This window comes from Vanellus vanellus, assembly GCF_965231255.1.
Source record: "Vanellus vanellus genome assembly, chromosome: 10".
Taxonomy (NCBI): Eukaryota; Metazoa; Chordata; class Aves; order Charadriiformes; family Charadriidae; genus Vanellus; species Vanellus vanellus.
Window position 1 is genome coordinate 13,321,353 of NC_138915.1, and position 16,234 is coordinate 13,337,586.

Consider the following 16,234-nt stretch of genomic DNA (forward strand, 5'->3'; position numbering starts at 1 on the left):
TATACTGTCAATGGTGGTCAGTCCCCTTCCCACAAGCTTTGATTCCACGGCATGTCACATACGGGTTAATAATAAACCTAAAATTTCCTTCCTTCTCAGGCTGACAGCTCTGAAATCAGGTGCCAGGCTAACCTTAGCATTTCAGATAGTTTTGAACCAGCAGCAGCTGCATAATGAGATCCCCCCTGAGAGCATTAAAGCTCTCCTTTCCAGAAAATTCAGTAAACAGGTTTGGGAAATATTGGCACACACAGGAACGCACAGAAAAAGAACATACAAAAAACACAGTAATGGTTTTGCAATTCTTGAGTTTAATTACTTCAGCACGTGGGTTTTTCTTACTGTTCAGCCTTCCCCTTTCCACTGCAATCTTTCTTAGGGAACTTGCATAAACAAACACTTTTCCTAGACCAGTACATAAACCAGAGATGCACACGTTTTTATTTGCAGTTTTCTCAAGCCTTGGTTTTTTAACTTCTTAAGAGAGAAAGTGTATTAAAAAAACTATTATGCAATCAGATCAAATATCTGATGGTGAGATGCACTGAGATCAGAGGACTCCATGATGGAAGAACGTGACAGTAATCTGTAACGGGAGCTACACTTCAGTCTAACGTGTTCGGGAAGTCAGAGTTACAGAAGATCAGCCAACTCAAAGAATCTCGTTGTCTGCACTGTGCTGTCAAAGCAGCACAGAAGAAAAGTCTGCTTTTTACTGCTTCGCTCTTGGCAAAACTGAGGCCTTTAGGAAGAAATGAAAGAAAAGCAGAACCCAAGGCAGACACGCAATTCACTCGTTTCCCCCTCTCCCTTTAGCTCACAAAAACTCGAGACTATTCAGCTCTTTGTCTCAAGAAGTAAGCAAAAGAAAGACTAGAAAAGGCTAGAATAAGACATACTTGACAAAAGGCAATTCAAAAGATCCAAACATGAAGGGGTCACGAGGTTAAGAACAGCTACAGAAACATGGGAATAAAATGACACTGTGAAGGCATTACCCATATACAGACACTCAGTAGCAAGATCCTCCTCTGCAACTCAAAAGACTGGAGAAGGAAGCACAAATCCAATTAAGCAACGCCAGCACAGATAACGTGCATTATCTAGTAGGCTTTAGAATATCAGATTAACTTGGATTCTTGAATATAAAAGATCTCAAAAGTTATTAGTTAAGAAACTTCGGCGAGAACAAAGCCTGTAGGTGGCCTGAATTCATAAAACTGAAAAAAATTTCAAGTAATTGTGCTGGTAAGAATATCATGTGGTATTACGCAATGGGTTTTCTACCTGCCTCCAAGCCTCTCCCAGCCCCAACAGTTTTGTATCACTACAGCAAATTTCGGGTTTGTGGGGGCTAGTGGTAGACTGTTACAAACTCGGTATCGGCGAAGGAGAACTTGCTCCTCCACTGACACCAGGAGCTGATGTCTACATTACAGCTGCTCAAAGAAGTTAGGAAAACTGTAGAAAGGAATTTTGGTGAAAGATTGTTTGATTAAGGAGACACTAGTTTTGTAATTCCCTGTCAAAGGGCTCAAATGCCTCTAGTTAATGTAGCTTTAAGATTCCACAAGCAGAAAATGCAGGAAGAAGTCCAGTGCACATATAGGATCAGGTAAACAAGCAGCTGCTGCAAGCAGAAGAGAAATCTTAATGTAATGTCCTATGTCAATGCAAGTTACCCCATGACTCTTTCTTTTTTTTTTTTTCCTCCCCTCTCATTTTAAGGGCAGCTGCTGGACTTTGCTTGACGTGAGTCAGTTCTACTCAAAATTTCTGAGGACACATAACCCGTGAGCTAGGTGCAAGTTACCCTAGAAGAACTGCCATGCAATGTGCATGAGAAATCAGCATTATGCAGGGTGGCAAGCACTTCCTACCACAACACCTACAATCTGTGGCAATGGATGTGTGTTAGCATGTTAAAAAGTAATATTCCACAGTTAAAATGTAATTTTCCATAGGAAAAATGTTCCCTGTACCTAGGAGCGAATCTAGGAGTACGAAAGTGATCTAAGCAGATGGAAACAATTGTAGCCACAAACTATCAAAAAAGAAATCTCAAATTAAAAACAAAATTTTAAAAAAATCTTACTTCCAAACAGTAGACAAGCCACCTATTGAAACAGGCTCTCAGAAAGAGTAAAATCCATGTTTAAGATAGTACACACTACATTACTATCCAGCTAATAAAAACCAAAAAACCAAAAAACCAAAAAAAAAAAAACCAAAAAAAACCCAGCCAAACTTTACAAACAGGATACAAACAGATTTCCTTTTGCAATAAGGATACTGGATAAAAAGCTATGGAATACGTTGCGGTACGTTTACAGAGAGGTTGTTCTTCCCCTCCGCCCAGTGCCTTCACTCCCACCAGCTCTTGTTTTGAGCTTGTTTTCAGTTTTTCCAGATGTGCTCTTTGCTTGTAGAAAGAGAATTTTCTTTTGTCTATACAGAATAGGACACCCAGGAAGCAGGTGAGGAGAGAGGTCAAACTTCTTGCCGATCCATTTCTCTGCTGTCTATTTCACGTCACTAAGCCAGTGAGAGATGTTACGCGAGTTCAAGACGTTTCTATCTCAGAGGCCTCTTCTATGAAGTTGGCAACGGGACTCAGGAGCAAGAGCGGGAACAGTTTATACTCTCCATTCCCATCTTCGGAGAGGAGAGGTGGATCACCCATTCCCAGAGCATCCAGAGGCTCAGCCTGGCTTGCTGGAGCTGCTAGCGGCAAGACAGTTTCGCTACCGGACGGGGGCTGAAGAGCAGGTTTCTCCTCCAGGGGGGGCAGCAGAAGGTCTTTCGGATCCTCCATCTTCCCTGCAGCTTCACTCGAAGGTAGTTCTTCAAATAACGAAAGCAGAGGATTGGCCCTGTACTGTATCAGCTGCATATCTGAGGGAAAACAGAGAGTTTAAACTCCAGGCTGCTGTGTCACAGAAGCCAAGGCTCTTATTCAGACAAGGAAAACCGGAGAGGCTGCTTCAAACCAGGGTTCGCTAAAGCAAGCCGTACAGCTGAGCTCTGACAGACTACATCCACAGCTGCAAGAGGGGAGCTAAGGCTCCTCTGTCTGTTAAGATCAGTATCTGAAGCACACTTCAAGGCCCCAATACATATGGCACACAGGGGCAACACCGAAGTAGTAAAATGAGTAGCACTGCATTTGTGGGCGTCGTAGCCCATACAGGAGATACTTCCACGAGGACATGTGCAGTTCTGCTCCCCTTCGTGGCACTCTGTCACGTATAAGAAAAAGGAAACAGTAAACACCAACATGGGGCATAGGATGGAGCCTCTTAAGATTGCGACACAGCTTCATCAAGATCAGTGAAACATCCCAGTCTTCACAAAAATTTTAAGCCCAGACCAAAGGAGGAGATAAACCATATTACAGGCTACAAAAATTCCACTTCAACACACAGTTTTGGAAGAATTTGGAACTGCCACAGCTCTCAGTGTTCCTTCCTGCCCACCTTTGCTTCCCGCTGTTTCTCTCTCGCTCGCTCCCAGATCTTCAGTGCTCTCTGCCAAGTTTGCAATCTGAAGCAAAATGGACAGAGAGTAAGACAGAATGCTTAACAACAACAAAATCCAAGTCTTCACCGACTGGTTAACAAAATCCAAGGTGAGCGGAGGAGGGAAGAGAAGTGAAACGGTTGACCAATAAGCCCATTGTCACGCATGAGGGCCAGCAAACAGGAGCTCTCAGAAGGTACGGTGAAATACAGACAAGCTTAACTGACTATAGCCAAACAAGCTTCTGACTTATTTTTTTACCTTCCAAACCAGAAGTTTTATTATAGTCCGTCTTGACGGAATAACACTGTCAAACATGATTTCATCAATACAATTAAATTTTGCAAGCACTGCTTGAACACAGCTGCATTTTAACTCAGTTGTGGTCTAAGCTCTTATGACTGGGAAGTCCTAGTTAAGTATTTCGGGACTACAAAATAAGTGACACCTGCAAGGGGTTTTTTTGGTGGTTTTTTTTTTTTTTTTTTTTTTTTTAAAAACACAAGTCGATTTTATGAACTAGACCAAGAGATGTAAATTTGCACTGGACTTTTGTCTGTCCTCTGATGAAATTCCACACAGCCATGTTCAGAATAAATACGGTATATTGCATTATGTTTTTCATTTAGTACTTTTCCTTCCATCTTCAGAGAGAGTGAAGACACACAATCTCACCTGAACTATAACCCCAGACCTAGTTATTACTTGGCTAAAAGACATCATGGGAATGCCTGAGGCTAGGAGAAACAAGCCAAGAAACTGTTCTCGCACAGTTAGACCAAAAAAAGTCAAGATTTTCTACCCTCCTCATTCTAAACAGAAGGTACAGAAGTAATAGATAGGAAGAACAATTCCTCAATACAGACAGCTGATTCAACAAACACCAGTTTGTTTCCCTCTTCCTTATGTTCTCGGGTGTATTCAGAAAGCAAAGAACACGTTATTCAAAGCAAAGTGACAGTTTAAATCAGGCCACTGAGCGTATTACCGCAGCTAGGGACCTAAGACTTGAAATTATCTTGTGAACCCTCTTGAATTCATATATGCCAACAGCAATAACTGAAAACATTAGGTCAGCAGGACTAGACAGAATGGCAGTTTCATCCTGCGCTATCAATCCAGTCCCTACCCTCAAACTGCATCAGTCAAAATTTAACTCTCCACATTGTGTTAACCCTCCCCATCATAGAAGCAAATCTTACTCTTACATTTTCCATGCCAGGGGAAGTTTCCATCAAGCTCATATCCAGGGCTGGCAGCTCAGGATTAAGTGTCTGAAAATAAAACCAGACCATATATCGTATAATAAGGTCCTTAAAACAAAGCTTCAGAGAGCTCCTGAAAGGACAGCAGGGTCCAGCGCACCACTCCATCCACCGAAGCACAGGGAAGGTGGCTCCTCCACAGGCCTACAGCAATATACTTTCAACCCGTGGCAGTAAACTGAGGTCACAGAAGAAAAGGACACCATAATTCCCAGCGATTCCAGGATAATCAGGATGTGATGATACGTGACAAAGGCTTGAGAAGGAAAAGAGTCCAATTTTTTCCTTTTTTTTGTCCCCTGAAGTTATGTGTAACAGAAATACTGTATGAACTGAAACAGGCTCTCAACGTTACCTTGTACATTGTTAGACTCCTAGAATGACTATGTATCATTCTATCCATAACTATTTGCTTTTCAGGATTTTCCCCCCTCCTGCCCGTTACAACATGGAATAAAACAGTAAAGTTTCATAATGCAACCTAATCAGTATTTTTCACACATCAGAAAAAGTGAAGAGAGAGACTCACATCGCTGAAAGCTTCAGAACCAAAGTTATACTGCTTCCCAGATAACATTGCTTGGAGCTCTTCAAGGCTGGCATCAATGCAATTAAGAAAATCCTGAATTTCTTCTCTAAAAGACAAAATTACACAGTACTGTAAAAACAGTTGGCAGTTAGGGCCTTCTTTTGCACCACATGGCAGAAAAAAACTCTTAGAAATGATCTGCTACCCTCACAGTTAGTACAGCTGTGGGGCAAGACAAGAGCCAGACCAGGCTGCTCTCAATCCAAAATAGTTTATTGTCAAATGACCAAAACCGCGTTCCTTTATCACTTTTCAAGGTCCAACTCTTTGAAGGACAGGTACATGGAAGACTACCCGAACAGCAAGTATAATAATAGCTATCATGTCAAAAAGCAGTTCCTCCTTCCATACCTATTTCCTCCTTCATTTTAATATCTTTTGAATGTTCTCAGATCCCAGCCTATATACCAACATCTGTTTAACCTAAGGTCTGATGGCTTTCACCTGGGGACAACAAATGATAAGCAAAGGGCTGGAAATAATCGGGATCTGAAGGAACACAACCTATTTTGAAACATCAGACCGTTGCCAAATTGTACACGTTCCCAAGGACAGTGGGCAGGACACGAGGGACAGGGAATGAAGTGGGAAGGATGCCGCATGCACGGCGCCAGTACTGAACTTCTGACTGCGCTGCAAGCTGCCTCCTGTGCTGGAATACTCAGCGACAGGCAACAGAGAGCTCCGAGGCACTGCCTCGCATTTTGCGGTGCCGGCGAGGTAAGATATTCCAGGGCCTTCAGACTACACTGGGTGCTGTGACACATCATCTCAGTACTTCTACTGAAGTTAACCACGGCAGAGGAACTGTCAGGAGAAAGAACTAAAGTTTGTTCTTTGATCTGGCTCATCCTGCAGCCACACAGATGGTGGCACCGATAAAGCTCAGGGGCCGGCGCAGCACTGGGAAGTGCTCATAGAGCAGTGCCGGTGAGTGTGAAACCACAGCCCGCGGGACTTTGATCCCAGGGGTGAGTCTCATCTGACAATGCGCAAGGGAAACGGAACCTTTGCAAAAATGAGGGGCAAAGAAAGGAAGCAACAGCGAAACAACATCAGACTACCACTGATACAAATCCATATCCAGTTCCGTGAAACAAAGCAGCACGTGGTGCCCTTCTGAGATCACTACCCTCACTCTCCTGTTTGGCAGCACTTGGCAGTGCAAGTAGTTGGCGATATGAGGGCTGATGTGACAGACCGACCTCACCGATCCTCAGCCTGACTCATCAGAAGTCAGACACACTTATTATCAGACACGGGACAGATGAACTTGCCCTGCTTTTACTGTGTGATGCTAACCCTTGTCTTTTTCAAGACCGACTAACAAAAGGGCAGAAAATTCAGTTCATCAGTGACATTTAGAAAGCTAATTCACTATGTTCTGCTAAACACATCCTCTAAAACTTTGACAAGATCCCACATGATGACGACAGCATAACAGTTTCCAGAAACAAGTTAATACCTGTCCAGTAAAGGATCATTTTGGTTTCCAGAATTGTTCTCGTTCAAGATGGAGTCAATCACTGACACGGGATCTTCTGGAGCATTAGGTTGTGCAGTATGGAGTTCCACAGCAACGTTTTCCGTTTCACCGGATTTATTGACATCATTTATATGAACCGGTGGGATCGGTTCTGTACAACTTAACTCATTCGGCTGCGATACTTGACAAATAGGTAAGCCAGGATCCAGAGCTGCCTGCGTCTCTCTAAAATGTGACCCAAAGAGAAACAACACACAGGAGAATTCATCAACAGTATTACTACTCATTTCCAGTTTAGTATCTCAAATCTTAATACCTAATAAAGTCAAGCCAGTCAAGGGTTCAAACAACCAACTGGCATTTAGAAAAAGAAGAAAAGTACCTTCCTAAAGGCAGATGAAGAATCTCTTATTACAGCTTATTCAGATAGCGTGTATCAGAGCAAAACACCCCATTTTGCCAGGCCACAAGTGGCAAAATAGTATATGGAAATTAGGGAGGAGGGAAACTCCTAACATTGTATCTCTGGAAATAAAAGATTCCAAATTGGCCCGTATTTCACTTTGGATGTTAACAACGAAATGGGTTTTCACAAGAATCTGACGCCACACACAAGAGTGCCTTCCCTTCAGTAACGTTTAGCATAATATCAGCGAGAGCAGTACTGAAACTGGAGATAAAACTATACATCTTCGTTTGTGTATCAGTAACCTATATACACTTGGGATTGCTTATTTATAACCTATAAATGCATTCAGGACCCTGTTCAGTCAAGAAGTATGTGCTTATTTGTTGAACAGACAGAAAAGCCTCAGCAAATTAAACTTCAACTGCCAATCAGCTCGATAGGCCTTCGGGCACTCCTGAAGAGATGTGAGCTCTTAAAAGCTTTGCTGACCCATGACCAATGCTACAGGCTGTAAAAAGGACAGCCTACAAACAGGCCCGTCGTGCACAAATAAGTAGGATTTCAGAGAGGCTTCCACTGACATAACTACCCAGTTAGCAACCCAAGCTTAAATACTTCCACATCCTTTCAACGTACCTGGCTCCGCCACTTGTGTGTGCCACAGCAAGGAGACCATCGGTGGCATTTTCCAGGGTATCAGTGATATCTCGAATGATGAGACCTGTACCGTTTCCATCCTCGTCATCTGCATTATGTTCAGAAAAAGCCACCTGCAGGATACAGGAAACAGAATGAGTAACCCAAAAGGTCTGAATTTTTTGATGTTGAAGCTCCATTCTTCTTGCAGCTTCTCTTTCCTGTTCGGATTTCATCTATGACTACCTGTACTGATTTGCATGGTTTTACAGACAGAGCAATGCTTTAAAGCTGCCCATTTCAAAGTGGAGTGCATTTGATTATAAGATTAGGGTATTAATAGTTATAAGGAAGAATTTGAGATCACTGCGTATCGTCCTGTCCAACCCACTGTCCCTTCTCCTGGGAAAACTTACTGCTTGGCCGCTCTCCACAGGTATGCGAACATACTGACGACTGTATTTGGAAGGTGAAGCACCTGCAGCATCCGTTAGAGACCTGAGACAAAATATGGCTTTAGCATATAGTTCCACAGCAAAAATCTGTATCAATGCCAAATACATGCAGTAACGGTAAGAACAACCATTCTTTCACTTCTAAGAAAACTGGCTTTTGGAAATGTTTTTTAGTAAGTATACTGCAGATGGGTTGCATTCTAAACATGCTTTTTGTTTTGAATAAGTCAGTCACGTTTGCACATTTTGAAAGAGTTACCATTTCTGATAACTGTGCCCTTTGACATTTAAAATGTATAGTATATTCTCTTCCCACCCATTTTTTTTTAGTGATAAAGAAGAGGAAATACTTATTTCACGCTTTATTCAACTTCCATCAGCTTTCTCAAGTTTGAATATACAAGTGATGAAAATACTCTTCATACGCTTTTAAATATCTTGCTTCTAGAAGCAGTTTACCCATATAATTCACATCTGACACTGATTTGTGACCTATCCAGTAATTACCTTTTTCTTTTGACCCCAACAATATAATTTCCTCGCATCAAACTTAGTATAAATTGAAGAATCTAAAAAGGAAAAACAAAAAACCAAAAAAGCGGTCAGTATAGCAATCCTACCTAATGTTAAATTACTAATTCAGATAGGTAAATTAAAAATCCATTTGTGTTCATGTCTTAAAAAACAAAATGATAGTTACAAATGGCACTGAGAAGTTATCTCACTTGGACAGGTTTGGTGGGGTTGGTTTTTTTTTTTTTAATGTAATATAATAGCACAAGTCACTAGAGGATTCCAGACCAGAAACAGCTGAGGGAGAAAACAGAGAAATTTTTTTCCAGTGCAGAAGCTCCTACAGTTTCTGGGTTCCAAGTTTACTTCTTGCGTGGTCTAAGTATGTCATGGTCCAAGATCTTTCACAGACTCCACTCCATGTGCCTGCAATCTCTTGTTTTAGGCTCCTGTTACCATGCGCTGCCTCCGGCCCCATGGTCACCCCAGGTCAGCTTTCACTGATTTCTCTCCAAATAAGATTCACTGAGATTTCAAACATATTGAAATCCTTTTTTACTATGCCTTTTCCTTAGTATTTTGCTCGTGGTTCTTTGCTGTGCTACTTCTGGGACACTCAGGAACTGTGAACATTTTGTTTATGCTGTATTAATATAGGCTGTTCAGCTCTGTGTCATTTGTCATTCTACATAAGCAAAGAATGCCATCAAGTATCACAGAGGCAGGAATAAGGATGGTAGCACTGAAGATGCTGCAATGGTACCTTAGACAGCAGCTTCTGTTGTTGACTGTGCTTCTGCCTTAGAACTGCCACTTCTTTCCACAGGGCCTTATTTTCTCTGCAATGCAGAATAAATCAGAAGACAGAGGATGAACAGAGTTTACTTTATGTGCTTTAGTTTTACAGCTTTCAAACTTTCACAGTACCTTGCAGGACCAATGGCAACATTCCTTCCGTGGATAACTAACATTCAGTTAATCCAATCCGCTAGTATAAACTCTGGGTTAAATTAACTCCATTTTCCATCAGGCAGGACCAAACACTCACTAATAGGGATATTCTCACCCTCTGCTGCTCCACCAATAGTCTCGATCTGAGGTATTCCTTCAAAGGCTCAAAGCTTTAGAATAAAGCCTTGGTGTTTGGAAACAGGCTGAGTGTAACACAGACCACCTCAGAACAGTCTCAAAGTTTGTTCTCACTCACTGCATGTAACCCTGCTCTGTGTTTAGAAAAGGAAATGCTTTGATTGCCCTAAAAAACTAGGACAGGTGATGGCAACCAAAATGAAAGCTCAAGATGGTCAACAAACTCCCAGTCTTAATCTCTGGTCTGTGACTGAATTATAAAAACAAACAAGATTCAGAATGCTGCGTGGGGTTGGAATCTTAGAAAAAGAAAAAAAAAATAGCTTCACCTGTTTCCAGTTCAAATGAAACCCACATTTAGAGTCAAGCTCCGTTAGATACAAGCAAAATTCAATGTTTAAGTGCCTCTGAAACAGACGGAGTCTACCTCCTCATGTTAGCCAGCCTGACATCCATGTTGTTCTGCTGCTCTCTCATCTCCTGGACTTCAGAGAGTACTTTGTGCAAATCCTCTGTACAGACCTTGAGATCCTCAGTTCTTACTGCAGATACCTAAAATAGGACGAGGTTACACATGCTTTACCATGAACAGTGCCTTGCAGACTCCTTTCTACAACAGTGTAGTTAGTCGGTAGAAGAACAGGTACAAACGCCATTAAAAGATTAGGTAACACTTTAATTCTTGTGTATGACAAAACACTGCAATTTCTGTAGATGACAGACATTAGGACAGTCTATACCGTCCTAAGCATGAAAAAACCAAGACGTAAATTAAAACATGAGATTACCGCTTTGTACTCGTAGACAGCAGATTCACCATTGTAACTCAAGACAAAAACCTACCGCTGATTGAAAATGGCCTTCCCTAGGGGCTGCTCTCTGACAGCTCTGGCGACAGCTTGCCCTCTAGTGTCAGAGTAAGACACCAGGCAAAACCAAACCAGAATTGACAGTGGAGTAAGAAGAAGATCGTGTTCCTTTTAGGTTTGGGTAAATCTGCCAGCACAGGAGTAACAAATTTCCATTAAGTTACTGGGAAGGTGGGGAGGAGGAAAAAAAAAAAGGTATCTAATTAGCTGCATCCTATTCAATCTGACAATTTGTCCCACACCACCTGAATTGCAGATTCCTATACTGGTGTTTCCTCTATTACCTTTCAGCTCAGTGACATTCCAAAATTATGGAGCCTTGTCTCCAGAAAGTCAGAGTCCAAACTGCTCTTTTGCCCACAGCAGAATCCATGAATGCCACCTCTTCAAACGATGGCGGAAGAGTCATCAGAAAGCGAAAAGCTCACTCTCTCCCCTTCCCACACTTCCATATTCAAAATTTCGCAATTCCTTCAGCAACTCTCTCTGCGGTGGTGGCCCTGATGACTAACATACAATTCAGGATTTTGAAGAAGATATGTCTGGTGCATCACATGTCTGAATGACATGTCCAGGTTTGGGGGGCATAATTTTAAAAATCATTTAGCCAAATACTGACTGTAGTTGTACCAAATGGAGTCGCACCAGGTAACCACCAGATGTCCCTTCCAACCTACAGCATGCTATGATTTTTCTTATTATTCTACTAAATTCCAAGAGGGAGGTGAAAGCATCTGGGACTGTCCCGCTGAAGTGCTACATAACTTCCACGCAGGTGGGCTCACAGATCCCTTTTTTTCCAAAGGAGAATGGGATGGTCAGAGATGGACCTACGGTGTTATAAAAGAACATCCCATTGCTTCATGATGAAACAAAATATAATTGTTATGTAATCATTCCACAGGAATTACTAACCACTTTCTTAACGTAACCCAGCGTTACAAAGGATGGACTGAATGACCCGACAGTTCTCTCTGTCTACGTTTTTAGATGCTTTGCTATTCATTGAGGATAACATCTTATGCTAAGGTACACAAGCTGTATCCCAAATGAAATTCATGGCTGGCCGATTTCTCTTCAGCATACCACCTCTCCATGGGGAAGACACCCAGAAGATGCAGACAGCAGGTGGAGATTTCACATGCAGCCAGTCTGCCTCCTAAAAAAGGGCCAAACTAAAACATTCTGCCCAAGAGCAAGGAATTGCTCTCTTGAATCTCTAACTAGATAATAAGGATGTCAAGACTGAAGCACACCAGCAGAGCTAACACTAAAAGGGAGTTAATCAAGGAAGTCCTGCATTCAAACTTGCATTCCTGTTAGGGGCTTGAAATCCAGTTTACAGCAAGAACCGAACTATGACTCCATTCCAGACAGTAAAAGAGCAAGAAAAACTAATGGACATTTTGCAAAAAAAATCACAAACATTTCCCGTGCAACAAAGAATACGTTTCACCAACCTATTCAATAGTTTCACACGAATGCCTCTGGCACTAACTAGAGCTTTTGTCTTTCCATCTAGAACACTCCACCCAGTGCAACACTCCTGGGATGCACGGTGCCGTACATAACACCGTCAGCTGACTGCCCCAACATACCAGCAAGCAAGGTGTGCAAGCCGAGACAAGCGAGCGATTACGGCAGCTGGGAAGAGCACAGGCCTGAGTCAGAGAAGCAACTGTAAAAATGAATTGTGATTCTGAGCTCAGACAGCTCAGTGAAGAATCGATCAAAACCCAATTGTGACTCTCAAGCCTGCCCTGTCCTTTTATTAACTTGGGCAATGTAGCTACCACATTACGACATTCTAAAGAAAAGATTCTGCAGTTCAAATGTCAACATGATGTATCACGATACTCTCTTTCGCTGGCAGCCAGGATATTATGGGCTGTAATGTGCCAACAGAGGATAAATATCTGTGCAGAAACAGGTCAGACAAGGCCTGAATGTACAAAAGATGACCAGAAAGCGTTAACAAAGATGTAGCTTAGTGGCAACATAGTTTTGGAGGAACAATGTAATTTATGCAAACTCACCCAAATGAACTGATTACTGATGCCCTTGCTCATTTCCAATGAGCACCAAACAGGAATGTATTTTCTTTTACTTCTTTCACTTTGTGACTCTTTCCAACTCTGCTATGCTGGCAGAATTGAAGACCATGCTAAGCTGTAATCGGGTATATAAACTCTCTGTGGAGAAAGGGCTTTAGTTCAACAGCTCTGAAGAACACAGTCCTACTCCAGTGCATTGCTAAACAACAGCAGGGTGTGTTTTGTCTAAGAGTTGGCATGAGGAGGCCGAGCCAAGCATCAGCCTGGCATTCAGGAGGGGTTACGAAGGCTTGCATCACCGTGCACAACCTTGGTTCCCACAGAATTTGTTGACTGTGAAGTGTTTGAAACCCCCAGACATGCTCTTGATAAGCTATTTTTCATAACAAAGTGAAGTTACTACATGCTTAGACTGTACCTTGCGCTTGATGTTTTCCAGTAAATGTGCCTTCCCTTGCTTGAAGAAAGGGTGCTGGAACTCAATGACTGAGTTTTTCTCTGCTGTAATCATACCATTCTCCAGAGCAACCACCTTCCTGAAACCATCTGTGGAAAGGCATCAACAAAATGATTTCTTTCAGTGCAAAGCTGACTGGTACAACACATAGCTAAAGAAAACTCCAAGGCTACTGAAATACCTACAGCACTACAGTTACTGGGAGCAGAAACTATGAAAAACAGCCAAAGTAGCTTTTCTTTGGTGCTCAATGATTTGACTACTCCGATCCTCACAGCTAGGGAACACGTCCACAATATCATCAAATGGCCTTGCAGGATCTACAAACTGCATGCGTGGCAGAGGCCAGTTAATGTCCGCAAGCAAGACAGTGATGTCCGAATAATCACAAAAGTTAGTTAGAAATGAGATTTATTAGGACATCTTGAATAAAATCTTGTCCCAGTGTAAGTAGCAGAGCGGTGCACCTTCCCTTTCATTCCTATAATCCCAGACAATTACATATCAAAACAAATGCTGTCATGTACCACCAGGATCTACAGAATAAAGTAAGGAAGAGAAATTAGTTCTCAGCCTAGCAAACACATGCACACAGAATACTTTCTCCATACTGGACTGCCTACGTGAAATAAGACACTGCCAGCTCTATTTCCATCACTGCTTCAAGTACCACAGGGTAGATACAAAATACAGTTGACAGACTAATCCATATCTCTACTCATTCAAGTTTTTAACACAGTTAATGTATTCCAGTTTCACAGCGCCTCAATAGTGCTATCATTAGAAAACTTCACTTGAAGCTAGGATAGATCCAGCAGAAAAAGGCCATCGAACTGCATGTCTTCATAGGGATATTTGCATTTTAGCATTTACCCTTGCTACAAGGCAACAGGCAATTGTTTGTTTGCATTACCCTTTGACACTTGAGTGATGGAGTCTCAACACTTGACACAAACAGCAGCATCTACTCTGTGTCAAGAGGCTAAATGTGTGCTTTCTCTCTCATGTCTGACAAAATCTAAATAGGCATCAGCTAGAGAGACCAGGCAAACCTACAGGGCAAGGACAGAGAGCTCTTCCCCCTTACTCCAAATGGAAATTCCAAGTAAGGCGGCCATCTTCTATGCTGTTTGTACCTTCACCCAGCCCATAAGCTATTTGCTGCAAAACAACTATTTCTGCTGTGTGTTGCAGCCCTGCACGTTGTACTATACCTCAGAATAACCACCTCGCTCCAGCTTCTTTGCCTGAGCAAGTTGTACATGTGTTCTATAATGGATGCTACCTGATGCTCACAAGTTGAACACAGAAAACAATGAAAAACTTAGTCCAGCTCGGTCCGTCAGTGTGACTAATCTTGTTTCAACACAGCAATGCAGGCAACAGCATGATCCAGACAATTTTTTTCATATACTAGAAGTATGGGTGTAGATATGGCCTTTGTTCCTCTAGCTAGCCATAAGTCTGCTGTTACTATTACCATTAACACTACGACCACTGGAGCCCAGTGAATTCTACCCAAGCTTTAGGTACCAGCACATGAAACAACATTATTACAGGTGTTGCTCAAAAGGACTCAGAGCTGAAACACAGAAAACAAAGATTAAGCCAAGCTCTACTGTTATTCTTTTCTTTTGCAAAGCAAACTCAAGACCAGAATTCAGGTTTTCAGGGGCGAAAGACCTGCCAAGTCAATTGCTTTGCTTAAAGAAATTCAAATCCATGCCAAGTAGCAACGAACTTGGCAGGAAGGCTACACAAGAACAGCTAATGCTTACACATGTTAAGCTGTCGTATGAAGCTGGAGATATTGTTGTGTTTGAAGTACTTGGGGAGCAGCTCCTTGGCAAACCTCTGCTCATCCAGTATGCAGAAATTCTCACCATTCTAGGAAATAAGCAGAAGTAACAGTTAGAGAACAAGCGCAGTTTTTCTAAGGTGTTACTCATATGTCAAGATCATAAATCAACAGAGACAGTTCCTTCAACAAGGAAGGGCAAAACACTCAGCAAAGGGAATTGTCTGTATGAGCACTTCTGAGCACTTGGGACTGCGCTGAAAAGTTTGAATCCAAAAAGACAGTTACATGGAACACTTCTACTGAATGGGAGATTTTTTTAAAGCCCTGAAGTTTCGATCTCAATCCAAAGAAAAATCGTTCTAAAACCCCATGTATCCGCTGCGCTCTTCATCCACAGGAAACATAAATATTGCCCCAGCACAATGGAATTATGCCACTAGAGGGCTTTTATCTCCCTTGATCAGTTTGCCCAGCTCCTGACCAGATTCTTCCATTGTATGCACTATGTCACCACTAAAAATAACCAAGTAACATTGCAGAGTTACTGAAAGTTCAGACAACACAACCCAGCAATGGCAAAGGGTAACTGTGACAAGCGCAGTTTCAGATTTATCATATTCTCAAGTTCAAATTTCCAAAACCCGGCAGGTCTTTCTATCATTTCTATGCTGTTCACAAAGAGAACAAAAAAATCATACGTTCCTTTCCATCTTTGCCTTTGTAAAGGCCAAACCTCCGCAAAAAAAAAAAAAAAAAAAAAAAAAAAAAGTGGAGAAAAGCCTACGGATTTAAAAGTGACAGGGGACGAAAATAAACACCGTGTTTGTGTCAGATGCCGCATTAATCTGTGTATGTTTGCAGTGTCCCACGCCTGAAGGCGCACCGGCCCAACGAGGCCTGTCTTCCACGTCTCAGCGAGAAAAAAATTAAAAGTTAATTACTTCTTAAAGTGCCTCTTCCACCGCGCGCCACCACTTATGCGCTAATTACACGTAGTTTAGAGATGTTTAACGCGCGGCTGTGCTCCGCTGGGCGATGCCGGGTCCCTTTGAGCCGCCACGCGCGGGCACTGCGCAGGCAGCGGCATCCCCC

At 42.3% G+C, this 16,234-nt stretch overlaps 1 protein-coding gene across 1 annotated transcript; it reads right to left on the minus strand.

Annotated features, from left to right (window-relative positions):
- Window positions 1–291: 291 nt before the first annotated feature.
- Window positions 292–15,223, minus strand: LOC309675906 (heat shock factor protein 3-like). Its single transcript, XM_082488332.1, has 12 exons — window positions 15,120–15,223; window positions 13,303–13,430; window positions 10,389–10,513; window positions 9,636–9,711; window positions 8,867–8,928; window positions 8,321–8,402; window positions 7,905–8,038; window positions 6,839–7,084; window positions 5,314–5,419; window positions 4,728–4,793; window positions 3,477–3,543; window positions 292–2,895 (listed from the first exon to the last, which is right to left on the minus strand). Exons 1-12 carry the CDS (start codon window positions 15,121–15,123, stop codon window positions 2,564–2,566), a joined length of 1,428 nt encoding a protein of 475 aa, XP_082344458.1. The 5' UTR covers window positions 15,124–15,223; the 3' UTR covers window positions 292–2,563.
- Between the last annotated feature and the right edge of the window lie 1,011 nt (window positions 15,224–16,234).